Genomic DNA, 23,734 nt, shown 5'->3' with positions numbered 1-23,734 from the left:
TTGTAGCAATGGTTAATCGCAAATGTTTTTCAAGCAGGGATATAACGCAGGGGGGGTGCCCGACTGAAGTGTCACTTGGAAACAAGATGGTTTCGGGTCGCGGGCCTGGCTTTAAACAGTACTTGCTGCTTACACAATTTTCAAGATTTTTTGTGTGTGTGTGTGTGTTTTTTTCCCTCCTGAAATATTGCTTCCCCACCATCAGCCCTGTCTTATTAAAAAAAAAAAAAAAACACACAAAAAAACCAAATACACAACAAAACACATTAGGTATTAATCTTCTAGCATTTAGAGATAGACTTTGAAGCAATATTAACCACAGGACATTAGTAGTAGCTATGCTGAAACTTGAGGTTAGAAGTAAGTTTTGGGAAAAAGTGAGGGTTTTTTTTTTTCTTTTTCTATAATAATCTCAGTTTCTTGTATATCAAGCATATTATTCTTGTAGGTAAGTATATTCAGCAGAAGAACCTTCTGTTAGTGAATATTTAGTAGGCGGGAAGAGATTGTGTAGGTCTGAAGCCAAGGACTGATTTGTAGAAAGGCGTGTTTGGGCTGTTTGAAATCCCCTGTTTTGAAACAAAGGCCTCATATGTTTTCTTTTTGCTCTCAAAAGCAAAAAGTTGTTAGGATGGAGTGTTTCTTTTCAAGAGCAATGTCACACTGAAGTATCTGAGAAGACAGTATCTCTGTTCCACTCGCCTTAGAAATTACAGAAGGTTTTTGTTCCCCAATGATGTTTGAAAAAATCCCTTGAAAACACAAGTATTTTCTAATGAGATACGAGTAGACGGAAATCTAGTCTGAAGTATGTTTTCCTATTATCTTCACTCAAAACTAGTTACACTCAGTAATGGTAAAGCATTACATTTTTTTTCTCTGCCTTTCTAGCCAAGCTTCTGCCTTGAGATAGCACATACAATGAGCTCAGTTTCCTTATATAGCAGTTTGTAACTAGTGTTCTATTTTCTATACCACCAGCAATATTTTCATGATAATTTTCTTTCAGGCAAGATGTTTTAAGCTTGTATCTTTACCAGAAAAGTGGACAAGTTAGAGTGTTTGTCTAGGCCAAAAGAAGTAAATGGAATTAAATGCTTTGTACCAAGGATGTCTCCATGAAACTGCATTAAACTTACTTCACATTAAAGCAGCAGAGTGTATACAAAAGCTAAACATTTATAAATATTTTCATAATCTACTTTTAAATCTCTTCACTCCAGATTTTAGTTTCTCTAGTACTTCTCTGCAACCATACATAGCAAACCAAAATACAATAGGTTGGGAGTATCTTGCAGATCTGGTGTAAGATGTAGAAACCTCTTGAATTTTATCAGTAATTCTCATATTCATCTTAAAAACAGATCTTTGTAGGCATCAAATGAAGTTAAAGAATGTTATTGATATTGTTGTTTATTTCTCTTAGATACACAGTGCAGGATTAATTTATACATTGGTAACACGAACAACTCACATGTCTACTCACAATTTTAGAGGTTCTGAAATTAAAAAAAAATGAATGAAAGTCTGAAAGCCAATTGCACTAAAACTGAGAAATGCAGTAGAAACCTTCATTTGCAGGTAAGAATGAATGCTTTGAGTGTAATATCAACAGAAAAGCAGATTGCCTCAAGCTGCAGCTAAGTCCTTGTGTGTCTTCCTCTTTGCATCTTCTGTGAGTCTCCTGACATTTCTGTGACACAACTGAGCATCGGGAGGTGTATGGATCGGTTTGGGCTTTTCCTCCAAGCTCATTTATCTGGTTGGTACAGGCTCTGGCCTGGGGCTGTCACTGCATCCAGACTGCAGCAATTCCTGACCAATCCTGCTTAGGAAGAGGTTTCCCTCCCTCCCTTCCTCCCTTCTCCCTCTGTTTACCTCCTCTGCCACCCTCTCCTCCCCGAATTGTTTCTATCTTTATTTTAACCACTCTTTCTTTATACTGTAGCTGCCACCCAGGACTGGGGGGGGGGGAAGGGGGGAAGGAAAAGAAAAAGGTCAGGGTTCTAGTTTGCTCTGTTAATAAATGTTATTTTATTCTTCAGGTTTCAGGATAGAGAGAGTGTCCTTCATTATAAGCTCATGACTATTAGAGCATTTCCACCCCTTTGTTCATTATGTCCTAGAAAACTTGATGCATGGTATGGAAACAAGCCTACCATACTAACTAGGCAAACGCAAACAGGCCTTTTTCTCCTCTTCACATGCTATCTCATATATAACTTCTCTAATAATTTTATTATTTTAAGACTCTGGGCTCTGCATGTGAATAATGCTGCTCTTTACATGTGAAGAAAGTTTTCAGATGGAAACCAAGTTCTTTGTTTTTCCTATAGATAACTGTTGTTTTTTTTTCTATTATGGAACTTTCTCTGTTGCCTCCCCAAGTAGTCTGTGAGAGAACTATGGAAATACCTGCACAAAGCAGGATGCTAGTAACTTGGAAGTCCTGAAAAAATAGTTATATTAACAAATAGGTGCTCTTTTAAGGTGAACTCTTATGTGGGTCAATTGTTTGTTTAGTGTTAGGTTTTGGTGAGTTTCCTTTGGAACTGGAGGTATTTGACCTTGAGATAAAACCAAAACTGATCCTCAGGAAGTGAAAGTAGTTAAATGGCAGTTGACAGCACAAAGGATCAGTTTAGAAGTCTTTTAGAGATGGAAAGTATTTACCACAAGTGTTAGGAAGTGGTTATGGTTGGCAGCTGTGTTCTACAGAATTGATTGCTGTAGAGGAGATGGCTCTGCCCTCACCTTTAGTAAAGAAGATAAGCAAGAACATCTTCATCCAGTTGTCTAGTAGCTATGTCTGCTCTGAAAGAGTCTCAATATCCTCAAAATTTGAGGTCTAAAATAAGCTTCTCTATTTTAATTACTTTTCTCAGAACTTTCTATTCCAGTTGCACTACACCTTTATAGTTATTATTTTTAGAGGCCAGCAATATGCACAGTTCTCAAGGTGCAACTATTTTGCACAATGCGACAATGGTACAAAGATACAATATCTTCTGTTTTGCTCTGTGCTCCTTTTCTAGTGATTCTTGACATTCAAAATGTTTTCATTGTAGTGCTTCTGAGCATTAAATTATGTGTGCTTGTTTTTCATTGTGTGGGGTTATTTTTTGTTTGGTTTTTTGTTTTTTTGTTGGTTTTTTTTTTTTTTTTTTTGTGGTTAGGATCAACCTGGAGGGAGCAGTGAAGATGGAAGATGATGTTGAGACAGTTCTGAATGTTAGTGATCTGGGGGTCAGGCAGTGAAACTGAAAACTATGGTCAAACCCAAGCTGACCATAGAAGGCTGAACCTTATTTTCTTTTAATGACATTCGAATTGCCTAAGCCTTGGAGAACCCAAGATGTTTTTGCTGTTAAGGTCATGGTAAGATCACAGGTCAGGCAAGTGGAGACTGTCACCAAAAGGATGGTTTGATTCCCCACCATCCATTACAATCCAGAAATCTAAGGCCATGTCTCTGTAAGCAATGAAGTCCACATTAGTTGCTAGTCCTAGGCATTCACTGTGTTTGGTCAGACTTCTAACTGCTGAAGGACCTTGTAGCCACATCAGAGCAGCTCTAATGCTTTTTCTAGGTGTGTGTGGGTTGATACAAGGAGGCACAAAATGTAATCAGTTCTAAGTAATGATAAGTTTGATGGCTTTGTAATGGAAAGTAATCGTTTTGCCTGAAGTTAGCTGACATAGTTTCAGGTCCTCAGAACCTCAATACAAAAGGGGTGAGAAAAGCAGAATGGAAAACAGGACCTGGGGGTGAGGAGTATCTGGGACTAGCTGATGGCCAGGATGGAAGCAGTTAAACTAGTTAAGTAGAAGGACAGGATGATTGCTATGCCTGTAATGTTAATTAAGCTGGGAAAAGTAAACAATCCTTAAAGACCACCATCACATTTTTGTATGAATGCGGGGAACTTTCTGGAAATGATGTAATATGCCCGGTGACCATATAAGGATGGTCTCTAGAGCAATACGGGGAGACACACGTTAGGAGGAGCTATCCCCCGTGTCTCCCGGCGCCGTAATAAAGAATACCTGCTTGTCAACTTGAAACTCTGTTGGCGAGTTTGTTCTTGGAGTTTTCTCCGAATCAGGGTTCAATAGAATATTTCATACTAGATGCATGATTTTGTGTATGCATGCACACAATAACATCCTGAAAGTAAAAGGACAGTGGTATACAGAACAGCAGAAGGTACATGATAATTATCAAGATAATTCTAATAAGCTTAATATTTAATTACTATACATTGGGGGGGGGGGGGGGAAGCTTAAAATAGTTAATTAGCTTGTAAAGGACTTCATAACTTTGTCTTATGTACACTTTTTGCTGTCTCCCACTTTCAGCCTGAGCTATCCCTTCTCCATCCCTAAGAGTTTGGGGATAACCAGTAAGGTTATTGAAGATTTTTACATAAACACATCAATGCATGGAAAGGAAAAGTTTAAAGTGTCAGTAAGTAATAAGTACATATATGATCTTAGTGAGGTTTATAAAGCTCTGTCAAAGATGGATCCCTCTGTTCCTGGGGTAGGAGCTGCCAGAATCCAGGTTGATTTCTAGCATCCACTTGGAGGAAAACAACTTTAAATGCACCATTTGTGGCCTTCAGCACACAATTGCAAGTAGAGGCCAGAGACAGATACACATCTGAGAAGAAACCCTGCAGTGCCCTAGGGCAGACAGATCCCTGGGGAGCAGTCAGTACAGGGGCCAGGTCCATCAGGCTAGTCCCAGTGCATGAGAAGGAAAACTAGAGCTGAGCTAATCAAAACTCAGATCCTCCAGTGATTTAAGGGCATATTGAGTAGTCAGGTGCTAAATGTGACATTTCTTTATATTGAGGGGATAACCACCAGTTGTGGCAATGGGCCTTTCTTCAGTCTTGTACAGATGGCCTGTGCAGAGATTGACAGCTCTGCATCCTCATGTGAGTAGGATGCACAGAGAATTAATTTTTGTGATGCTGTAACAAAAACTTGTGTAACAAACTTATGATGGAATTTAGAATGACTTCTTTTGCTGTTCTGTTGTTTTTTTCCCATGGAATTAGTGAACTTCTGTAATATTTTCATCATGTTGATGGTCACTAAGCAAAAATCCATCTCCATGTTTAGTTGGACTTATACATTGCATGTGGTTATGTTCTGAGAATGCTTACATTTCCCTAGGAAGATGGTGTAGTGTAGTTTTATTCCTTTCCCTCACAAATGTCTCACCTAAGCAAAACAGAACATTGCAAGCTTCTGCTTTAGGAGGTAAAGCAAATCTGTATCCACAAATTGAAACTTTTCTGCCACAATAATTTTAGCTGCTTTAAAAAACATTTCACAGAGACTATCAAAATACATATTAATTCTCCTAAGGACCTGAAAAGGCACATGCTGACAGATCTACTGAGAGTCAGCAACTCCTTCAGAAAACAACAGGTTTCCTGGAGGGGGAGGAAGCAACAAATCAACCCCAAAACCAAAGCAGGTCACTGAAAACATTTTGAATTTTGTATTATTTCAACAGCCTTCTCATGGGGGTGGTTGTCTCTTGGGAAGGCCAGGACAGTTAGGAAGAATAGCAGGATGACAGATTGAAACCAAATGCAGAAGGGATGAGGACTGCTACAATCTGCTACGACAGATGTAGTGTGGGAAGAGTAGAATAATTTTCTTGCTCCTTCGTACCCTCATCCATCCTACTCAATCCCAGTCTGCCCTGGCTACCTTTCCCACATCACAGGAGGCAATTTAAGGCTCTTCCAACTAATGCTGCCTGATCAGGAAGAGGAAAACAGAACTTCTTGTCCTTCCTCATACTGTCTTGAAACTGAATTGCAAATAAATAAATGGAAAATTAATGGGTAGTTTATATACTAACTTTCTGTCTCTGAGTAACAAAATCCATGTAAAAGAGCCACCAGAAGTGAAGGATGAATACTACTCATAAAATACAAGACCAGGATGTCATGTTAGGGAACAAAGTGATACTTGGAACTCCTTCCTTGTTTTCCAGAACATTAAAAGCCTCAAAAAGAGATCCAGGGAACTAATATGAAGCACAAAAGGGATGGTCAAAAGAGATTGCAAATTCTTGATTAATTGCCAATCAACACTAGGCATGGGAGGTTAATAGGGCAACTGGCAGGGCAGAATACCTGTTCTCAGTAAATTACACAGAGAGACATAAATAGCTTAAGTGGATAATTTCCAAAAATGTTAACACCTACACATTTGAAGTTACCAGGTGAAATTAAAGCAGAGCTATGGAAAAGATGGGCAAAAAAATAATGCTTAAGAACAAATGTGCCAAATAAGTGATTCTATGAATCTAGACAAATAGAAGGAAACCCACACTAATCATTGCCAAGGAGAAGATGTATGCTATTAAATACTGGGAGGAGTAATAGGGAAGAATATACATTATAGTAATGCAAAAGCGCTACTGAGCTCTCTTGTATTCTATTTGGCTGTTACTCATAAATGCGGGGGAAAAGCTATGCACCAATCACAGAATCCCAAGGGTTGGAAGGGACCTCGAAAGATCATCTAGTCCTGCAAGAGCAGGGTAACCTAGAGTACATCACACAGGAACTTGTCCAGGCGGGCCTTGAATTTCTCCAATGTAGGAGACTCCACAACCTCCCTGGGCAACCTGTTCCAGTGTTCTGTCACTCTCACAGTAAAGAAGTTCTTCCTGATGTTAACATGGAACCTCCTATGCTCCAGTTTACACCCATTGCCCCTTGTCCTGTCACTGGATATCACTGAAAAAAGCCTAGCTCCATCATCCTGACACCCACCTTTAACATATTTGTAAACACTGATGAGGTCACCCCTCAGTCTCCTCTCCTCCAAGCTAAAGAGACCCAGCTCCCTCAGCCTCTCCTCATAAGGGAGGTGTTCCACTCCTTTAATCATCTTTGTGGCTCTGTGCTGGACTCTTTCAAGCAATTCCCTGTCCTTCTTGAACTGAGGGGCCCAGAACTGGATGCAATATTCCAGATGCAGCCTCACCAAGGCAGAGTAGAGGGGGAGAAGAACCTCTCTTGCCCTACTAACCACACCCTTTCTAATGCACCCTAGGATGCCATTTGCCTTCTTGGCCACAAGGGCACATTGCTGGCTCATGGTCATCCTCCTCTCCACCAAGACCCCCAGGTCCCTTTCCCCTTCACTCCTTTCCAGCAGGTCAACCCCCAACCTATACTGGTACATGGGGTTGTTCTTCCCCAGATGCAAGACTCTACACTTGCCCGTGTTGAATTTCATCAAGTTTCTGCCTGCCCAACTCTCCAGCCTGTCCAGGTCTCGCTGAATGGCAACACAGCCTTCTGGTGTGTCAGCCACTCCTCCCAGTTTAGTGTCATCAGTGAACTTGCTGGGGGTACACTTGGTTCCCTCATCCAGGTCGTTGATGAAAATATTAAACAGCACTAGTCCCAGCACCGACCCCTGAGGGACTCCACTAGTCATAGACCTCCAGCTAGATTCTGTGCCATTGACCACAACTCTCTGCCTTCTTCCTTTTAACCAGTTCTTGATCCACCTCACTACCTGATCGTCAAGCCCACACTTTCTTAGCTTATGTATGAGGATTCTGCGGGAGTCAGTATCAAATGCCTTACTGAAATCAAGAAAACCACATCTACCGCTCTACCATCATCCCTCCATCTAGTCACTCCCTCATAGAAGGCTATAAGGTTGGTCAAACATGACTTCCCCTTCATAAAACCATGTTGGCTGTTCTTAATAACCCCCTCATCCTTGATATGCCTAGAGATGGAGTCAAGAATAAGTTGTTCCATCACCTTTCCAGGGACGGAGGTAAGGCTGACCGGTCTATAATTACCCGGGTCCTCCTTCTTGCCCTTCTTATAGACTGGTGTGACATTTGCCATCTTCCAGTCCTCAGACACCTCTCCTATTTCCCACGATTTACCAAAGATTATGGAGAGTGGCCTAGCAATGACCTCCGCCAGCTCCCTCAGCACCCGTAGGTGCATTCCATCCTGACCCATTGATTTATAGATTTCCAGATTGCATAGCAGATCCCTAACCCAATCCTCATCTACCAAAGCAAACTCCTCCTTTGTCCTGACTCCTTCTGGGGCTACAGGAATCTGGGACCCCTGGGGAGAGTCTGCAGGAGTAAAGACAGAGGCAAAGAAAGCATTCAACCCTTCTGCCTTCTTTGTATCCTCTGTTTTCAGGGCACCCACCTCATTCAACAGTGTGTTTATATTGCCTCTTGTGTTAGTTTTATTTGCTATGTATTTGAAGAAGCCCTTTCTATTGTCCTTAATCCGACTAGCAAGATTAATTTCCAAGGAGGCCTTAGCTGTCCTAATTGCCTCCCTACATCCTCTAACAACTGTCCTATATTTCTGTCCCATCCCAAGTGGCCAGCCCCTCTTTCCATAATCCATAGATTCTCCTTTTCCACTTGAATTTGCCCAGCAGCTCTTTGTTTAACCACGCTGGTCTCCTAGATCCCTTACTTGATTTCCTACTCATTGGGATGCTCTGATCCTGAGCTTGGAAGAAGTGGTCCTTGAATGCTGACCAACTATCATGAGCCCCTTTACCGCCTAGTACCCTTTCCCATGGGACTTCGCTTAGCAGTTGATTGAACAGGCCAAAGTTGGCCCTTTGGAAATCCAGAACTGTGGCCTTGCTAGGTATTCTATTCCTCCCATACAGGATCCTAAACTCCACCATCTCATGGTCACTGCAGCCAAGGCTGCCATTGACCATCACCACTTCAACCAGACCCTCCTTGTTGGTGAGTACTAAATCTAGCAGCGCTCCTCTCCTAGCTGGTTTGTCCACCATTCGCATTAAGAAGTTATCATCAATGCACTGGAGGAACCTCCTAGACTGTGAATGATTGGCTGTGTGAGTCTTCCAGCAAATATCAGGGTAGTTAAAATCCCCCATGAGGACTAAGGCATGTAGTCACGAGGCTACTCCCAGTTGCCTGTAGAAAGCCTCATCTACTCCTTCATCCTGATCAGGAGGTCTATAATAGACTCCCACAGCTGTATCACCTGTACCAGCCTGTCCTTAATTCATACCCACAGACATTCCACTTTCTCCTCATCTGCCCCTGGACAGAACTCAATACATTCTAGTCGCTCTCTCACATAAAGAGCAACCACCACCTCACTTTGCTGACCTACCTTTCCTAAAAAGGACATAGCCATCCATGAGCACATTCCAGTCATGTGAGCTGTCCCACCATGTCTCTGTAACTGCCACTAGGTCATAACCTTTAGACTGCACACAGACTTCTAACTCCTCCTGTTTATTCCCCATGCTGCGTGCACTGGTGTACAGGCATGTCAGGGAGCGAGCAGAGCACGCTGACGGCACCCTTGGGAGGTGGGGGGCCTTTTGGTCTTCATTAATAGTAGAACAATGCCTCACCAGTTCAGCTATGACCCCCTTGCACTTTGAATCTAACCTGAAGCTCTGTGAGTTAGCTCTACTAACTCTTGTCCTAGTACCCTTTTTCACCTGCAGGACAGGGTCTAAATTATCCTTTCCCACAAATGAAACAACAGATTGATAGTCCCCCTAGTCCGCCATCCTTCAAGCCCTAGCATGTTTCTCTTGGGTTTGTCCCTAACAGGCTCAGTTAAATCCCCTCCCCCCTTCATATCTAGTTTGAAGCCCTGTCAATAAGCCCTGCAATTCTATTTATTTTCCCCTCAAACAGTAACTGAACTGATAAGTAATGTGCAAAGACAGTGATAAACTGTAAAGCCTCATCTGTCCTAAGAGCACCATTAAGGCTGATATGCAAAGATGATGAAGTCTTCCCAATTTCTGTGGAACTTAACAAACAGCTACTAAAAAAGGTTGATATAAACGCAACAAAGCTGGCTATTTACACGTGAAAATAGAGCTATCAAAATGTTGGCCAAACATAGCCTGGATTAAATAACATAAATACTAGAAGGCTACAGAGAAAGAAAATAAATGCCAAAACGGTCCCCAAAGCTCTGAAAAACAAAATACCTTCCTGGAAAAAAAAAAAAAGGAGGAAAAAGGAAAACAATCACACACACACAAAAACCCACAAAAAATATACTAAGTATAAAAAGCCAAATTTACCCGAGCACCGACGCTACTACCCCCATCCTCCGCCACACACCCCGCACGTCCGTATCCCACCGCCCCCCCCCCATCTCCTTTGTTTAAGCACCGCGAAATGGCGGCAGTGGAAGGCGGGCGGAGCGGCACCGCGCGGGCGGGAAGCGGCGCTCCCGGCCCCACCGCCCCCATTGGCTGGATTTTGCTGCAGACCCGGGCTTCGCTTCCCCCACGGACTCCAAGCACCGCAGCGCCCGGGCCCGGAAGCTGGGCCGTGCGCACAGGAACGGAGCGTGTCCCTCTCCCCGGGGCTCGTTCTCGCGGTGGTCAGGCCGGCCTGAGGCGGGGTCGGTCGCCTCCCAGGGCCAGGGCAGAGACCGGCGTCGCACCGCCCATCCCCTGTCGGAGGCGATGGCGCAAACGCCGATGCCCGCCAGGGGAAGGGCGGGCTCGGCTGGGAGAAGAGCCCGCCCTTGCCCTGCCGCGTCGCAGTCCCCAACCAGGTCGGACCGCTGGCAATATAGAGCCGCGCTGGCGCCTGTTCCCGCCACACACCGTTTGGGTTGTGAAGACAGAGGAGAATGTCTGGCAGAGGCAAAGGCGGGAAGGGGCTCGGCAAGGGCGGCGCCAAGCGCCACCGCAAAGTGCTGCGCGACAACATCCAGGGCATCACCAAGCCGGCCATCCGTCGCTTGGCTCGGCGTGGCGGCGTGAAGCGCATCTCGGGGCTCATCTACGAGGAGACTCGCGGTGTGCTGAAGGTTTTCCTGGAGAACGTGATCCGCGACGCAGTCACCTATACCGAGCACGCTAAGAGGAAGACTGTGACGGCCATGGACGTGGTCTATGCTTTGAAGCGCCAGGGACGCACACTCTACGGTTTCGGCGGCTAAATTCCATTTCTGGGACAAATCATTTTCAGAACACAAAGGCTCTTTTCAGAGCCACCCACGCTTTCAAAAAGAGCCTGGATCACGCTTCTTGTTCAAGCTTTGTATTTCAGGGGCGTAGTAAAACAAGGGCAGCAGCGGGTGGTGTGGTCTATGCTAATGGCGGTGGGGGTAAGTGTGCTATGGGGTCGTTCTGTCCTCATTTGTAGTCCCCGTTCCACATGGTCTTTTTAGCGCTCTGTTTCAAGCAACAGGTGAGCGTGAAATTGGTTGCCAGAATAGCGACTTTCTGCCGGGACTCCCTAGGCTCGGGAGAAACATTTCGGTTCCGAAAGATTAATACGTCTTTTGTTCCCCACTCCTTTTCCCCGTTTTCCTCCCCTTCTCCCGCCCTTCCTTTTGTAAGGGGAAAGGAGAAGACAAGCCGGCGAAAAAAAGCCGGAAGCCCCGGTCAAGCGCTATTGCCACAGCCGGTTTCCCGCCATCGGCTTCACCGCAGCAGCCTGAAAAAGGGAGAGCAAGAAATGGCGGCACTGCCCTCTTCCCCCCCCCGACCTCGGGATGGGGGACGGGATATGGCGGGAAGGCGCGGGGAGAAGAAACGAGAACTGGATGCGAGCGCGCAACGCCCCATATGGGCTGCAGGGGAAAGGGACGCCGAGCAAGAACGCCTCCCTTTGCTCTGCTCCACAGCTGCAGGAATTCCTGTGCTCTGGAGCACACCATCCCCCCGCCCTCGGTCTGCACCGGCAGCTTATAAATGGGGGAATCCTAGAATGCTAACACACGATGGGGCGGGGTTGAGGCCAATGTCCCACACCGAACCTCCCGCCCGGTTATCGCACGATCAGCACTACCTCGAGTACGGGAAACTGCGCTCGACTCAGGCCGCCTACACTTGCTCTTAATACGAAACCCAGCTCTCTTTTGTGGCCATGTGGTGGCTCTTAAAAGAGCCTTTTCGGTTCGAGTGGGAGTACGACAGGCGCCTCAGGCGCGCTCGCCGCGGATGCGCCGCGCCAGCTGGATGTCCTTGGGCATGATGGTGACGCGCTTAGCGTGGATGGCACACAGGTTGGTGTCCTCGAAGAGCCCCACCAGGTAGGCCTCGCTCGCCTCCTGCAGCGCCATCACAGCAGAGCTCTGGAAGCGCAGGTCGGTCTTGAAGTCCTGCGCTATCTCACGCACCAGGCGCTGGAAGGGCAGCTTGCGGATCAGCAGCTCCGTCGACTTCTGGTAGCGCCGGATCTCGCGCAGCGCCACCGTGCCGGGACGGTACCGATGCGGCTTCTTCACGCCGCCCGTGGCCGGCGCGCTCTTGCGGGCCGCCTTGGTCGCCAGCTGCTTGCGGGGAGCCTTCCCGCCCGTGGACTTACGCGCCGTCTGCTTCGTGCGTGCCATCGGTACCGAAAAACGCTTCTCGAAGCTGAGCAATGAAAACCTGTCGCAAAGGCAGCCTCAGGGCCCCCTACTTATAGCCATCACTGCCCTGTGATTGGCCTGCCGGAAAGCACGAGCCCCATTGGATAGCTTGAAGGAATTGAAATGCCCGCCTCCTGGTACTAGTGGGATGGATTGTAACGGCTGCTTTTCGCTCCGCAGTCCCTTCTCTCAGTGAAGGCGGTGTTCCCGTCACTCACCCCATCCACCCTCCTGTTTTGCTCGCCGAAAGGAGCCGGTAGCTGCGCCGCGCTCCCGCCACAGTGGGACCTGCCAGTGAAACCGCAGTGTTTGCCCCGGCCCCGCAGCAGGCAGAGGTTTGAATCTGTGACTCAAATATTGAGAGTAGTTCAGCACAGAAGGGGTTAAAGCGGGGTTTTCAAATTGACCCAATGAACTCAGCTCTTTCCAGCGGCCAATGAACAAGCAGGGTCGGATATAAAAGGAAGTCGCTAGGCGGTGAGTTTCAATGTTTCTCTGTTGGTTTTCTGTTACTATATGTAAAAGAAGTGCTGATGGCACGCACGAAGCAGACGGCGCGTAAGTCCACGGGCGGGAAGGCTCCCCGCAAGCAGCTGGCGACCAAGGCGGCCCGCAAGAGCGCGCCGGCCACGGGCGGCGTGAAGAAGCCGCATCGGTACCGTCCCGGCACGGTGGCGCTGCGCGAGATCCGGCGCTACCAGAAGTCGACGGAGCTGCTGATCCGCAAGCTGCCCTTCCAGCGCCTGGTGCGTGAGATAGCGCAGGACTTCAAGACCGACCTGCGCTTCCAGAGCTCTGCTGTGATGGCGCTGCAGGAGGCGAGCGAGGCCTACCTGGTGGGGCTCTTCGAGGACACCAACCTGTGTGCCATCCACGCTAAGCGCGTCACCATCATGCCCAAGGACATCCAGCTGGCGCGGCGCATCCGCGGCGAGCGCGCCTGAGGCGCCTGTCGTACTCCCACTCGAACCGAAAAGGCTCTTTTAAGAGCCACCACATGGCCACAAAAGAGAGCTGGGTTTCGTATTAAGAGCAAGTGTAGGCGGCCTGAGTCGAGCGCAGTTTCCCGTACTCGAGGTAGTGCTGATCGTGCGATAACCGGGCGGGAGGTTCGGTGTGGGACATTGGCCTCAACCCCGCCCCATCGTGTGTTAGCATTCTAGGATTCCCCCATTTATAAGCTGCCGGTGCAGACCGAGGGCGGGGGGATGGTGTGCTCCAGAGCACAGGAATTCCTGCAGCTGTGGAGCAGAGCAAAGGGAGGCGTTCTTGCTCGGCGTCCCTTTCCCCTGCAGCCCATATGGGGCGTTGCGCGCTCGCATCCAGTTCTCGTTTCTTCTCCCCGCGCCTTCCCGCCATATCCCGTCCCCCATCCCGAGGTCGGGGGGGGGAAGAGGGCAGTGCCGCCATTTCTTGCTCTCCCTTTTTCAGGCTGCTGCGGTGAAGCCGATGGCGGGAAACCGGCTGTGGCAATAGCGCTTGACCGGGGCTTCCGGCTTTTTTTCGCCGGCTTGTCTTCTCCTTTCCCCTTACAAAAGGAAGGGCGGGAGAAGGGGAGGAAAACGGGGAAAAGGAGTGGGGAACAAAAGACGTATTAATCTTTCGGAACCGAAATGTTTCTCCCGAGCCTAGGGAGTCCCGGCAGAAAGTCGCTATTCTGGCAACCAATTTCACGCTCACCTGTTGCTTGAAACAGAGCGCTAAAAAGACCATGTGGAACGGGGACTACAAATGAGGACAGAACGACCCCATAGCACACTTACCCCCACCGCCATTAGCATAGACCACACCACCCGCTGCTGCCCTTGTTTTACTACGCCCCTGAAATACAAAGCTTGAACAAGAAGCGTGATCCAGGCTCTTTTTGAAAGCGTGGGTGGCTCTGAAAAGAGCCTTTGTGTTCTGAAAATGATTTGTCCCAGAAATGGAATTTAGCCGCCGAAACCGTAGAGTGTGCGTCCCTGGCGCTTCAAAGCATAGACCACGTCCATGGCCGTCACAGTCTTCCTCTTAGCGTGCTCGGTATAGGTGACTGCGTCGCGGATCACGTTCTCCAGGAAAACCTTCAGCACACCGCGAGTCTCCTCGTAGATGAGCCCCGAGATGCGCTTCACGCCGCCACGCCGAGCCAAGCGACGGATGGCCGGCTTGGTGATGCCCTGGATGTTGTCGCGCAGCACTTTGCGGTGGCGCTTGGCGCCGCCCTTGCCGAGCCCCTTCCCGCCTTTGCCTCTGCCAGACATTCTCCTCTGTCTTCACAACCCAAACGGTGTGTGGCGGGAACAGGCGCCAGCGCGGCTCTATATTGCCAGCGGTCCGACCTGGTTGGGGACTGCGACGCGGCAGGGCAAGGGCGGGCTCTTCTCCCAGCCGAGCCCGCCCTTCCCCTGGCGGGCATCGGCGTTTGCGCCATCGCCTCCGACAGGGGATGGGCGGTGCGACGCCGGTCTCTGCCCTGGCCCTGGGAGGCGACCGACCCCGCCTCAGGCCGGCCTGACCACCGCGAGAACGAGCCCCGGGGAGAGGGACACGCTCCGTTCCTGTGCGCACGGCCCAGCTTCCGGGCCCGGGCGCTGCGGTGCTTGGAGTCCGTGGGGGAAGCGAAGCCCGGGTCTGCAGCAAAATCCAGCCAATGGGGGCGGTGGGGCCGGGAGCGCCGCTTCCCGCCCGCGCGGTGCCGCTCCGCCCGCCTTCCACTGCCGCCATTTCGCGGTGCTTAAACAAAGGAGATGGGGGGGGGGCGGTGGGATACGGACGTGCGGGGTGTGTGGCGGAGGATGGGGGTAGTAGCGTCGGTGCTCGGGTAAATTTGGCTTTTTTTAGTAAGAGTTAGATATCGTTATTAATCCCCCGTCCCTCCACCCCTTCTTGGTTATGATCCTTTTTCTTTTTTTTTTTTTAGGTGGTCAAGTCATTTGTATTTCCTGTATCCCTATCTTAATGACCACATGCTTGTTTTGTGTTTATGGGACTGAGGTGCTGATACGGGAACTGATTTGAGTGTCTTTTTAATATACCCATGTAAAAAAATCGATTTTGTTCCATGTACTTTCATATGTGTGGCATGTGTTTGTGTATTTTCATGTTTTTATGCTTTATTGATGCCTTATATCTTAAAGTTTTCATTTCACTTTTCCTTTTTATTCTACGCATAAATTTTGGTTTTGAACACATTTTTTATGTGCTATAGTACTGTAGATGTATTAATATGGAGGACAAATCTTTTTAACAAGTTTTGTCAGTCATCTTCAGACTTCATATGTGTCCAAACATTACTTATTTTGGAAATGCATAGCGATTTCCTTCCTCCCCCCCCCCTTACCCTTTCTTTTCATCTTGTGGGTTTTTCAGTACAGTTACTTCATGCTGCAGAAATGTGATCTGTATACCTATTACTTCTCTAAGCAGTTATGAGACTTTCAGATGGCAGTGACACTCAAGAATTTACAAAGCTAGAAAATTTGCAGCTATAGATGTGAAGACATGCAACATGTAACAGGATTGCTATTAATATTTCAGTCTTAACAACTGAAAGTCCTACAGTAGCTACCTATAACTTAAATTCGAATTTTCTAATGTGGTTATAATATGTATCATGCACCAAAATAATCAGAATTGCTATACAGCGGTGCCTCATCATCAATATATTTGTAATGCTCCCTAATGCTATGTGCTCAGTGCCTTCTGTTGAAGGTGTATTGTTTTGTAACTTTTCCTGGGGCTTCTCCTTCTTTGTCTTCTCCATACACCATACAGAGGAGTACACCAGTCTAAAGGGAAATGGTGTTCAGAAACCAATCTAAGTCTCCAACACTCGTCCTACTGCACTTAAATAATCTACCTTGTTGTCTCTGCTTGTTTGCTTTGGTTCATGTTTTTCGTTGGTTTGTTTCTCAGGAGCTTTTGACATCGGCAATGTGTACTCTGTAACCCCAAGATAATACACAGGCTTCTGACTTTCCCACATCAGCTAAGTTGTCCTCCAGCATGTCTGGCAAAGGGGCTGTAGAAGGTTGATAGTCAGAGCCAAGATACTATTCAGAAACATTTTTTTTCTTGAAGTCTCTTTAGGTAATAAGAAAAGAATTATCTTTCTGACCTGACATTTCAGAATAGGAAAGGGCGTTTTCTAGGGAAATCTATGCAGATCTCACCAAGGAGCTGTTGTGACAGAATACTAGCAGCATCTTTGCCTTTATGTCTTCCCAGTGCCACCTACAAACTTCCAGCTGGAACAGTTACCTGAACAGAAGGCAGCTGAGAGCCTGTAGCACAATGTGTTCACCTGGCAGAGGTACACTAACCAGTGGAGAAAGAGAGAGTCACACAGTTCTTACTGGTTGGTAATGTGCTGGTGACTCCTTCATGTTCTAACATCCTTGAGTTGTTCCAGAGCTGATCTTGGAGCCGTTTCTCTGTTCCCTCCCATCAGACTTCAGTTTCCTGACTCTGAAGGATTGTTTCTTTTGGATGCTTCAAAGCTTTGGTCAGTCAATGGAAATTCTATTGTTAATGAAGTGAGATAGATGAGAGTGGTGACTTGCTTTAGTGAGCATGGATTTTTTAGACAGCAGAGGGGAGTATGAATGTCTAGATTCTTTTTTCATAAATCACAGAATCATTGAACAGTGTGGGTTGGAAAGGACCTTAACATCATCCAGTACCATAGGCAATGATGCCTTACATTAGACCATGCCACCCAAGGCTCTGTCCAGCCTGGACTTCAACACTGCCAGGGATGGAGCATTTACCACTTATTTGGGCAACCTGTTCCAGCACCTCACCACCCTCACAGTAAAGAACTTCCTTATATCTAATCTGAACTTCCCCTGTTCAAGTTTTAACCCATCACCCCTTGTGGAGTTGCTACAGTCCCTGATGAAGAGTCCCTCTCCAACACCCTTGTAGGCCCCCTTCAGATATTGGAATTGTGTAGAAACTCAGTTCATCTTCCTTCATTGGTTAGGCTTCCACAATCAGTTCTTTCCTAGAATTTGAGCTCTCTTTATAAGTATCTTCTAACTCTTTTCACTCCTTTTCCCAATACTTTTGCCTTCAGCACTCTCCAGTATCTCTTTGTGAAAGGGCAGCACATGCTGCCACATCGTTCCTACACCAGGAATGACTTTCCTTCAGTTACTATTCAGCTGTTGGGGGGTTTCGCTGGCGTTTTGTTGTTTGTTTGTTGGGTTTTTTTAACAGATTTCTTAGTGGTTCAGTTCACCGTAGCTCTCTCTCCTCAATGGAGGCTCTAACCTGAATTTCCTTCTATTCTGTAGCTGATGTTTACAAAACTTGTTAGATTCTTCAAGAGGTGAATCAATTATAATTTTTGTTGGAGGTAATCAACAGACTTAAAGGATTAACATGGTAAAGGGGGTATTTGCAGAAGCTGTTTTTTTAGGGGGGTGGGTGGATTGCTTTGTTTTTAATGCCCTTGCTTTCTGAACCTATTCACTTTACATTGCTGAGATCATCTACTGATAATTTACATTTTGTCTTCCAGAGCAGTGTAACAAGAGCAGTAGTCTTCATCTGCTAGTGTGGAACCAAAACTGGCAATCTTACGCACGTTGTTCTGGAGTGGCATGTCATGTCACGGAGCTTCACAGATGCTCACGAGAACACCGGTTACCAGGCAGACGTGTTGTCAGTGAACTGCATTTCCAAATAATGTTTATGCCAAAAGAAAGCTATCAGGTTCACAACATATGTGAGGGGTTGAATGTTTAAAGATGGGCCACTCTGGCTTCTTTTCTTGCTTCACTGAGAGAGAACTACTCTTCTTCACTTGAAAAGGCAGATACAGCTCTCTCTAACCTTACCAGATTTTCTCCAAGCTGATGCAGCTGCTAAAGTCATCTGTGGGGGAAGCAAGGCAAATGAAGGTGGATGAGCAATTATCCCACCCCTGATCTGATGAGAGGGAGCAGGGTTGGCATGCTGGAGACAGATATTAAACCAGAGAGCTGCAGCATCATAAAGGCAGTATGAGGCTGCTCTTCCAACATGGGTAGCTACTTTTGTTTCCCCAGTTTAGGTGCTAGTGCAGCAGAAGCATTTCCAAGCAAGGCTTACTGGGAAAGAGAAAGTCTCCATCTTTTGCCCTCCTGGTTCTCTTTCATCAGAGAGCACTAATTTGGACATAAAATGGAAATCTTTGTGCATCCAGAATTTTGCCCAGCAGGCAGGATAAAAGTAAATAAAACACAAAACAAAACAAACCAGAAGCAAAACCAGTCTGTAAGGTGACAGATCTTTTTATTGCTTGCATCAGTTTCCAGACACTCTCTCCCCACTCTTATAAATCTCCTTAACTGATCAGTCAATTTTATTGTGATTTTAGCAGTCTCACCTGCCTTAAAGTACTTACCTGTGCCAAATAGGCTTCGTGTATAGGACCATGTCATCCATCTCATTGGATACCAAAGTCAACTTTGAAAGGCCCTTAGGAGTTCCAAAAGGAAATAGCATTATTATAGCACTGGCTATTTGATACCATTTTATGCAGTCCTAGCTTAATTCAAGCACAAATTAACTTGATCTCATTGAAAGTGACTTATAGAATTGTGATGTATTGATGAATTAATCTATAATTTTAATTTATAATGTGGACGCATTTTAATTTAAAAAATCCCCCCAAAACCTAGCACATCAGAATTCCTCATGCCATTAAATGATTTTAGTATATTTAAAATATATTTATTTTCCTCTTGCATAATGTAGTTGAAGTTGCAAGAAAACGGCTTGAATTTCTGATTCATGATAAACTGACATTGCAGTTTAAAATCCACAGTTAATGACTAGGATTATCTGTTTTGACTTAAAACACATTCATCCAATACGTATTGCATCTCAAATGAAATCCACATTCTTTCAAGTTACAAAGAAATCATTTAAAGTCCTGACAGACAAGCCATACCCTGTGGACGCAAAAGAATTATTTTCCTACACTATTAACAATGGTTAGGGTTCCAGATCCTCTGCATGCATTTCTGGTTGCATTTTTTCCCTTTTAACTTGGGGCCATTATAAGTGCAAGTTATTACATGAAGTATGTAGATATATCACTTCTTAAGGAAAACAAAAAAAAGCAACCAACGCAAAAGAGTATCGAAATCCCTTTTAAGTTTCTCTAAGGTGTTTTTTTCCTGGATGAAGTGCGGATAACCATGTCCCACGTTGCACGCCCAAAGCCGCAGAAGCTGCAGCCGCAGGAGGGGCGGGAGCCCGGGGGAGAGGCGGGGCCAGGCAGCCGCGGCCTAGCTTCGCCACCAACCTTGGGATTGAAAGAGTTCATTTCGATTGGCTGGTAGGATCTGCACTATGAACCAGTCACAGCGTGGTATTTAAAAAGGACAAATTGCAAAGCTGTTCTTAACAGAGGTGACGCCACTTGAGCGGCTATCCAATAGAAGCGCTTATCCCTGAAGCCAAGTATTTGCATAAGAGACCTATAAATAGAGGAGTACGGGCACTGGTGGGCATTCCGGTGTGTCTGAGCTACCCGGGAGTTATTACAATGCCTGAGCCGGCCAAGTCTGCTCCTGCGCCTAAAAAGGGCTCCAAGAAAGCTGTTACCAAGACGCAGAAGAAGGGTGACAAGAAGCGAAAGAAGAGCCGCAAGGAGAGTTACTCTATCTACGTGTACAAGGTGCTGAAGCAGGTGCACCCCGACACGGGCATCTCCTCCAAGGCCATGGGCATCATGAACTCCTTCGTCAACGACATCTTCGAGCGCATCGCCGGTGAAGCCTCCCGCCTGGCACACTACAACAAGCGTTCCACCATCACTTCTCGGGAGATCCAGACGGCCGTGCGGCTCCTGCTGCCGGGTGAGCTGGCCAAGCACGCAGTCTCTGAGGGCACCAAGGCTGTAACTAAATATACCAGCTCCAAGTAGAAAATCACAAACCGACAGTTTTAACCCAAAGGCTCTTTTAAGAGCCACCAATTTTTTCAAGTAGAAGGGCTGAATTGCTGGTTTGGGGAGATAAATAAGTAACCTGATGATTTGCATATCCCCGTGAAGTGCTTGGTTTTTTTCAGATAACTGAATTGAAACTATTTAATTTTTGGAGGTAGAGAAATTTTGATTTGCAGCCTGCATCCAGCATAAAGGGTTGGCTGTTTAAAATGAGCACGTAATACTAGCTGGTTTTGAATGTGACTAGAAAGCAGTGGCAACTGTGCCCCAGTGTTTTGGTAGCTCGCTTGGTTTTCAGAACTTGGGAGTCCCGTTGAGAAGGTAGGTGGACTTTTTATTTTCGAAGAGCTTGAATTCCTCTTCCTTACTACGTCCGGTAGAAAATTCTGTTGTTAAGAACTTGCACTATACCTGTAAAACAATTAAAAACCATTTATGGCTCTTTCAGTCAATAATAAATCATTTGAAAGCAAGTCTTCCAGGTGTGTTTGTAGTTTGACTTTTCGTATGTTCTAAGTGCGGGTCCAGTCCTCTCCACCCCTCCCCCCCCACTCCAATACTCGCTTTTTCCAGTGAGGTGTAGCTGCCGTACTTGATTGAATAGGACAAGATTTTTTTCTTTACGAAGGGTTTTCCGGTTTAAAACACCGATGTCCAAGCGTGTGCAAGAGCTCATTCACTGTGAATCAGCGTGAAGCCGGGGCTGTTGGTGATGTGCAGGGACTTGGCGTCAGATATGTCTCGCATGTCCCGCCGCACCGCCGTGAAAGTGCAGCTTTGCGCGGAGAAGCTGTGGGGTGAAAGCAGAATGTGGGCACTTACGCACACGATTTCCCCATCCCTAATCGATCCCCTTTCTTGCCACAGAACCCCCGGGAGGGGAGCCCTCGCGGCACCGCGCGTAACCGAGCATGGGGGACTGCACCGGGGGTGTGTGGGGTCACCGCCCTGAGAGGCGGGGCTTGACGCGAAAGGGCTTGGCCGGGTTGGGCGAAAGGGACCAATCCCGGCCTCGCGCGGGACACTTAAGCCTCCCCCCCGGCTCCGCAGTGGAGGGATGCGACTTAAGGCTGGCGCCGACCCCTTTAAACTCCGGGAGGCCGGAGCGCTCGCCGGCCTCCTGAATTGCACGTAGGAAGCAAAACTTCAAGTTAGCTCTAGTCTCCCATGCAGTCTGCACAGACCGCCCGTTTCGGAAACGGCAACTTTCTTAATCTAGTATAAATCCCTGCCACCCCCTTTGCAAGATTTGGTTGTGCTGCTGCAGTTACTGTAGTGTTCCAGCTCTTTTAAAGTTTAAGTGGGTGGCTCTTAAAAGAGCCTTTGGTTTTATTTAAATGAGTAGACTACAATTGCTTCTCAGTCTTTTTACTTCTTTTTGGGCGCCGCCTTCTTTGCCTTGGCAGCTTTGGGCTTGGCTGCTTTAGGTTTGGCTGCTTTGGGCTTCACCGCCTTGGCTTTAGCCGGGCTCTTTGCTGCCTTCTTCGGGCGACCTGCCTTGGCAGCTTTCTTAGGGCTCTTAGTAGCCTTCTTGGCAGCAGCAACCACCGGCTTCTTCGCTTTCTTGGGACTTTTCTTCACTGCTGCAGCTTTCTTGGGCTTCTTGGCAGCGCTGGCAGGCTTCTTGGCTGCCGGCTTCTTGGTCTTAGCAGCAGGCTTTTTCTTAGTTGCTCTCTCCTTTGTTTCGCCCGGCCTCTTGTTGAGCTTAAAAGAACCAGAGGCACCGGTGCCCTTGGTCTGCACCAGAGTGCCTTTGTTGACAAGACTCTTGAGCCCCAGCTTGATGCGGCTGTTGTTCTTCTCCACATCGTAGCCACCAGCGGCCAGCGCTTTCTTGAGCGCGGCGAGGGAGAGCCCCTTGCGTTCTTTGGAAGCAGACACAGCCTTGGTGATCAGCTCGGTGACGCTAGGACCAGCGGGCTTCCGAGCTTTGGAGCCGCCAGCAGCCTTCTTCGGCTTCTTGGTGGCGGCCTTAGCACCGGGAGCAGATACAGCGGGGGCAGCGACGGGCGCGGTCTCCGACATGGCTGCAGCCGCCGTCCACGGATCGAGAGAAACCACTGGGCCTGAAGCGGGTCCGCGGCCTCATATTTATAGGGAGGGGCTGCGCAGTGATTGGTGCTCTGCAGCGCCCGCCCCGCCGCCCGGCGGAACGCTCCCGTCTCCCCTCTCATTTTGTGTTTCTTAGGAGGCAAAAAAGCCCTGTTTTATCCGAATTTCGGTCATGCACCCCCCCCGGTTCGCAGCGCCGTGGAAATGAAAGACTGTTGTTCCCCTCTGCGAAGTTTCCCTTCGGAGAGGCAACGGGTGAGTTAAAAAAGAGGCTATAAACCCCGAGTCCTGGACCCGGAGAGACCTCGGGAGGCAGAAACTTTTGTTTTTCCTTCTAAATAAAACTCGGGGCGTGGTCAGCTAAACCTCCAAAGTAATTAATTGTTATTCTTTAAAGGGTCTTCTCTTAATCTGAACTGAAAACAGCACATTTGAATGGATATTTTAAGCACAAATTGGTTTCAAAGAGGAGGAAGTAACACAGGTTCATCTTGAGCACTGAATATGGATTAGAAATTAGCTCCTTTGTCCCAAATCCTTTACTCCTTTAAAAATAATTTAAATAAATCCAATTAGTTCATGATGCAGCAAGACAAGAAGGAGGTGAAAGTTCGGTGGGGGGCTGTTTTTATCCTAGATGGGAATGACTTTTTACAGCATAGCAGCCTGTGCTGTTTTGCTCAGTGTGCACACAATGCAGACACAGTTCCCGAATGCTCTGCTACTGAAATATTTATTTTCCTAATAAATTAAGTGACAGAAGAGCTTAACACGGCCAGGTTTTGTCAATAATTATAATCAGCACCCTGTCACTTCATAATTTGGCAGTGGGTTTTTTCTGACACAGATTGGTGAAAAATCTGAGTCAGCATTATCTCAGGAGACACGACTGCAGCTGAGTGTTTCCCTGCTTCTACACAACAAAACTCGCTCCCGTTATCATCTTGGACTCCACTTTTGTGGCAGACTGTGAAATATTTGGTGGGGTTTTTTTCTTTCTTTTTTTTTTTTATACTCTTCTATGACAAATTCCTGCACTGGAAGGAATATGAAAACTAAGATATGAGGCTAATGGATGTGATGTACTGAAACACCTGTCTGTGAGCAAGAGGGGGAAGTCCCCACTTGCACTTTACCAAGACCACGCGTAAACAGACTAAAACTAAAAGCATTTTATTTTTCAAAGTACAGAGAATTGAAAGGAATATTCCGATATTTTCCTTATTGCCTACAACCCTTTGTTTTGCCATAGGCCTGTAAACTGCTTGTTACCTCTTGGCATTGTGACTGTCAGGGGTACTAAAATATTGCATGGTGATATGATTTAAAAAATCTGTTTTCA

At 46.9% G+C, this 23,734-nt stretch overlaps 5 protein-coding genes and 1 long non-coding RNA gene across 6 annotated transcripts; 4 read left to right on the top strand and 2 right to left on the bottom strand.

Annotated features, from left to right (window-relative positions):
* Positions 1-10,672: 10,672 nt before the first annotated feature.
* Positions 10,673-11,071, top strand: LOC115946710 (histone H4). The gene has a single exon (XM_031050076.2). The coding sequence runs from the start codon at positions 10,683-10,685 to the stop codon at positions 10,992-10,994; it is 312 nt and encodes a 103-aa protein (XP_030905936.1). The 5' UTR covers positions 10,673-10,682; the 3' UTR covers positions 10,995-11,071.
* A 1,875-nt stretch (positions 11,072-12,946) lies between these two features.
* On the top strand, positions 12,947-13,357 carry LOC115946709 (histone H3). The gene has a single exon (XM_031050073.1). The coding sequence runs from the start codon at positions 12,947-12,949 to the stop codon at positions 13,355-13,357; it is 411 nt and encodes a 136-aa protein (XP_030905933.1).
* A 910-nt stretch (positions 13,358-14,267) lies between these two features.
* Positions 14,268-14,666, bottom strand: LOC117436221 (histone H4). Its single transcript, XM_034063241.1, has one exon. It carries the CDS (start codon positions 14,654-14,656, stop codon positions 14,345-14,347), a length of 312 nt encoding a protein of 103 aa, XP_033919132.1. The 5' UTR covers positions 14,657-14,666; the 3' UTR covers positions 14,268-14,344.
* A 531-nt stretch (positions 14,667-15,197) lies between these two features.
* Positions 15,198-18,896, top strand: LOC115946708 (uncharacterized). Its single transcript, XR_004080757.2, has 3 exons — positions 15,198-16,707; positions 16,807-16,899; positions 17,920-18,896. It is a non-coding gene; the product is annotated as an uncharacterized lncRNA (long non-coding RNA).
* Positions 18,897-19,915: 1,019 nt separating this feature from the next.
* Positions 19,916-20,813, top strand: LOC101871237 (histone H2B 1/2/3/4/6). Its single transcript, XM_005150262.4, has one exon. The coding sequence runs from the start codon at positions 19,936-19,938 to the stop codon at positions 20,314-20,316; it is 381 nt and encodes a 126-aa protein (XP_005150319.1). The 5' UTR covers positions 19,916-19,935; the 3' UTR covers positions 20,317-20,813.
* An 828-nt stretch (positions 20,814-21,641) lies between these two features.
* On the bottom strand, positions 21,642-22,391 carry LOC101871069 (histone H1). Its single transcript, XM_005150261.3, has one exon. The coding sequence runs from the start codon at positions 22,363-22,365 to the stop codon at positions 21,709-21,711; it is 657 nt and encodes a 218-aa protein (XP_005150318.2). The 5' UTR covers positions 22,366-22,391; the 3' UTR covers positions 21,642-21,708.
* Positions 22,392-23,734: the final 1,343 nt, after the last annotated feature.

This window comes from Melopsittacus undulatus, chromosome 5 (assembly GCF_012275295.1).
Source record: "Melopsittacus undulatus isolate bMelUnd1 chromosome 5, bMelUnd1.mat.Z, whole genome shotgun sequence".
NCBI lineage: Eukaryota > Metazoa > Chordata > Aves > Psittaciformes > Psittaculidae > Melopsittacus > Melopsittacus undulatus.
Note: the sequence above shows the minus strand (reverse complement) of the source record. Positions and strands in the feature narration are given on the sequence as shown.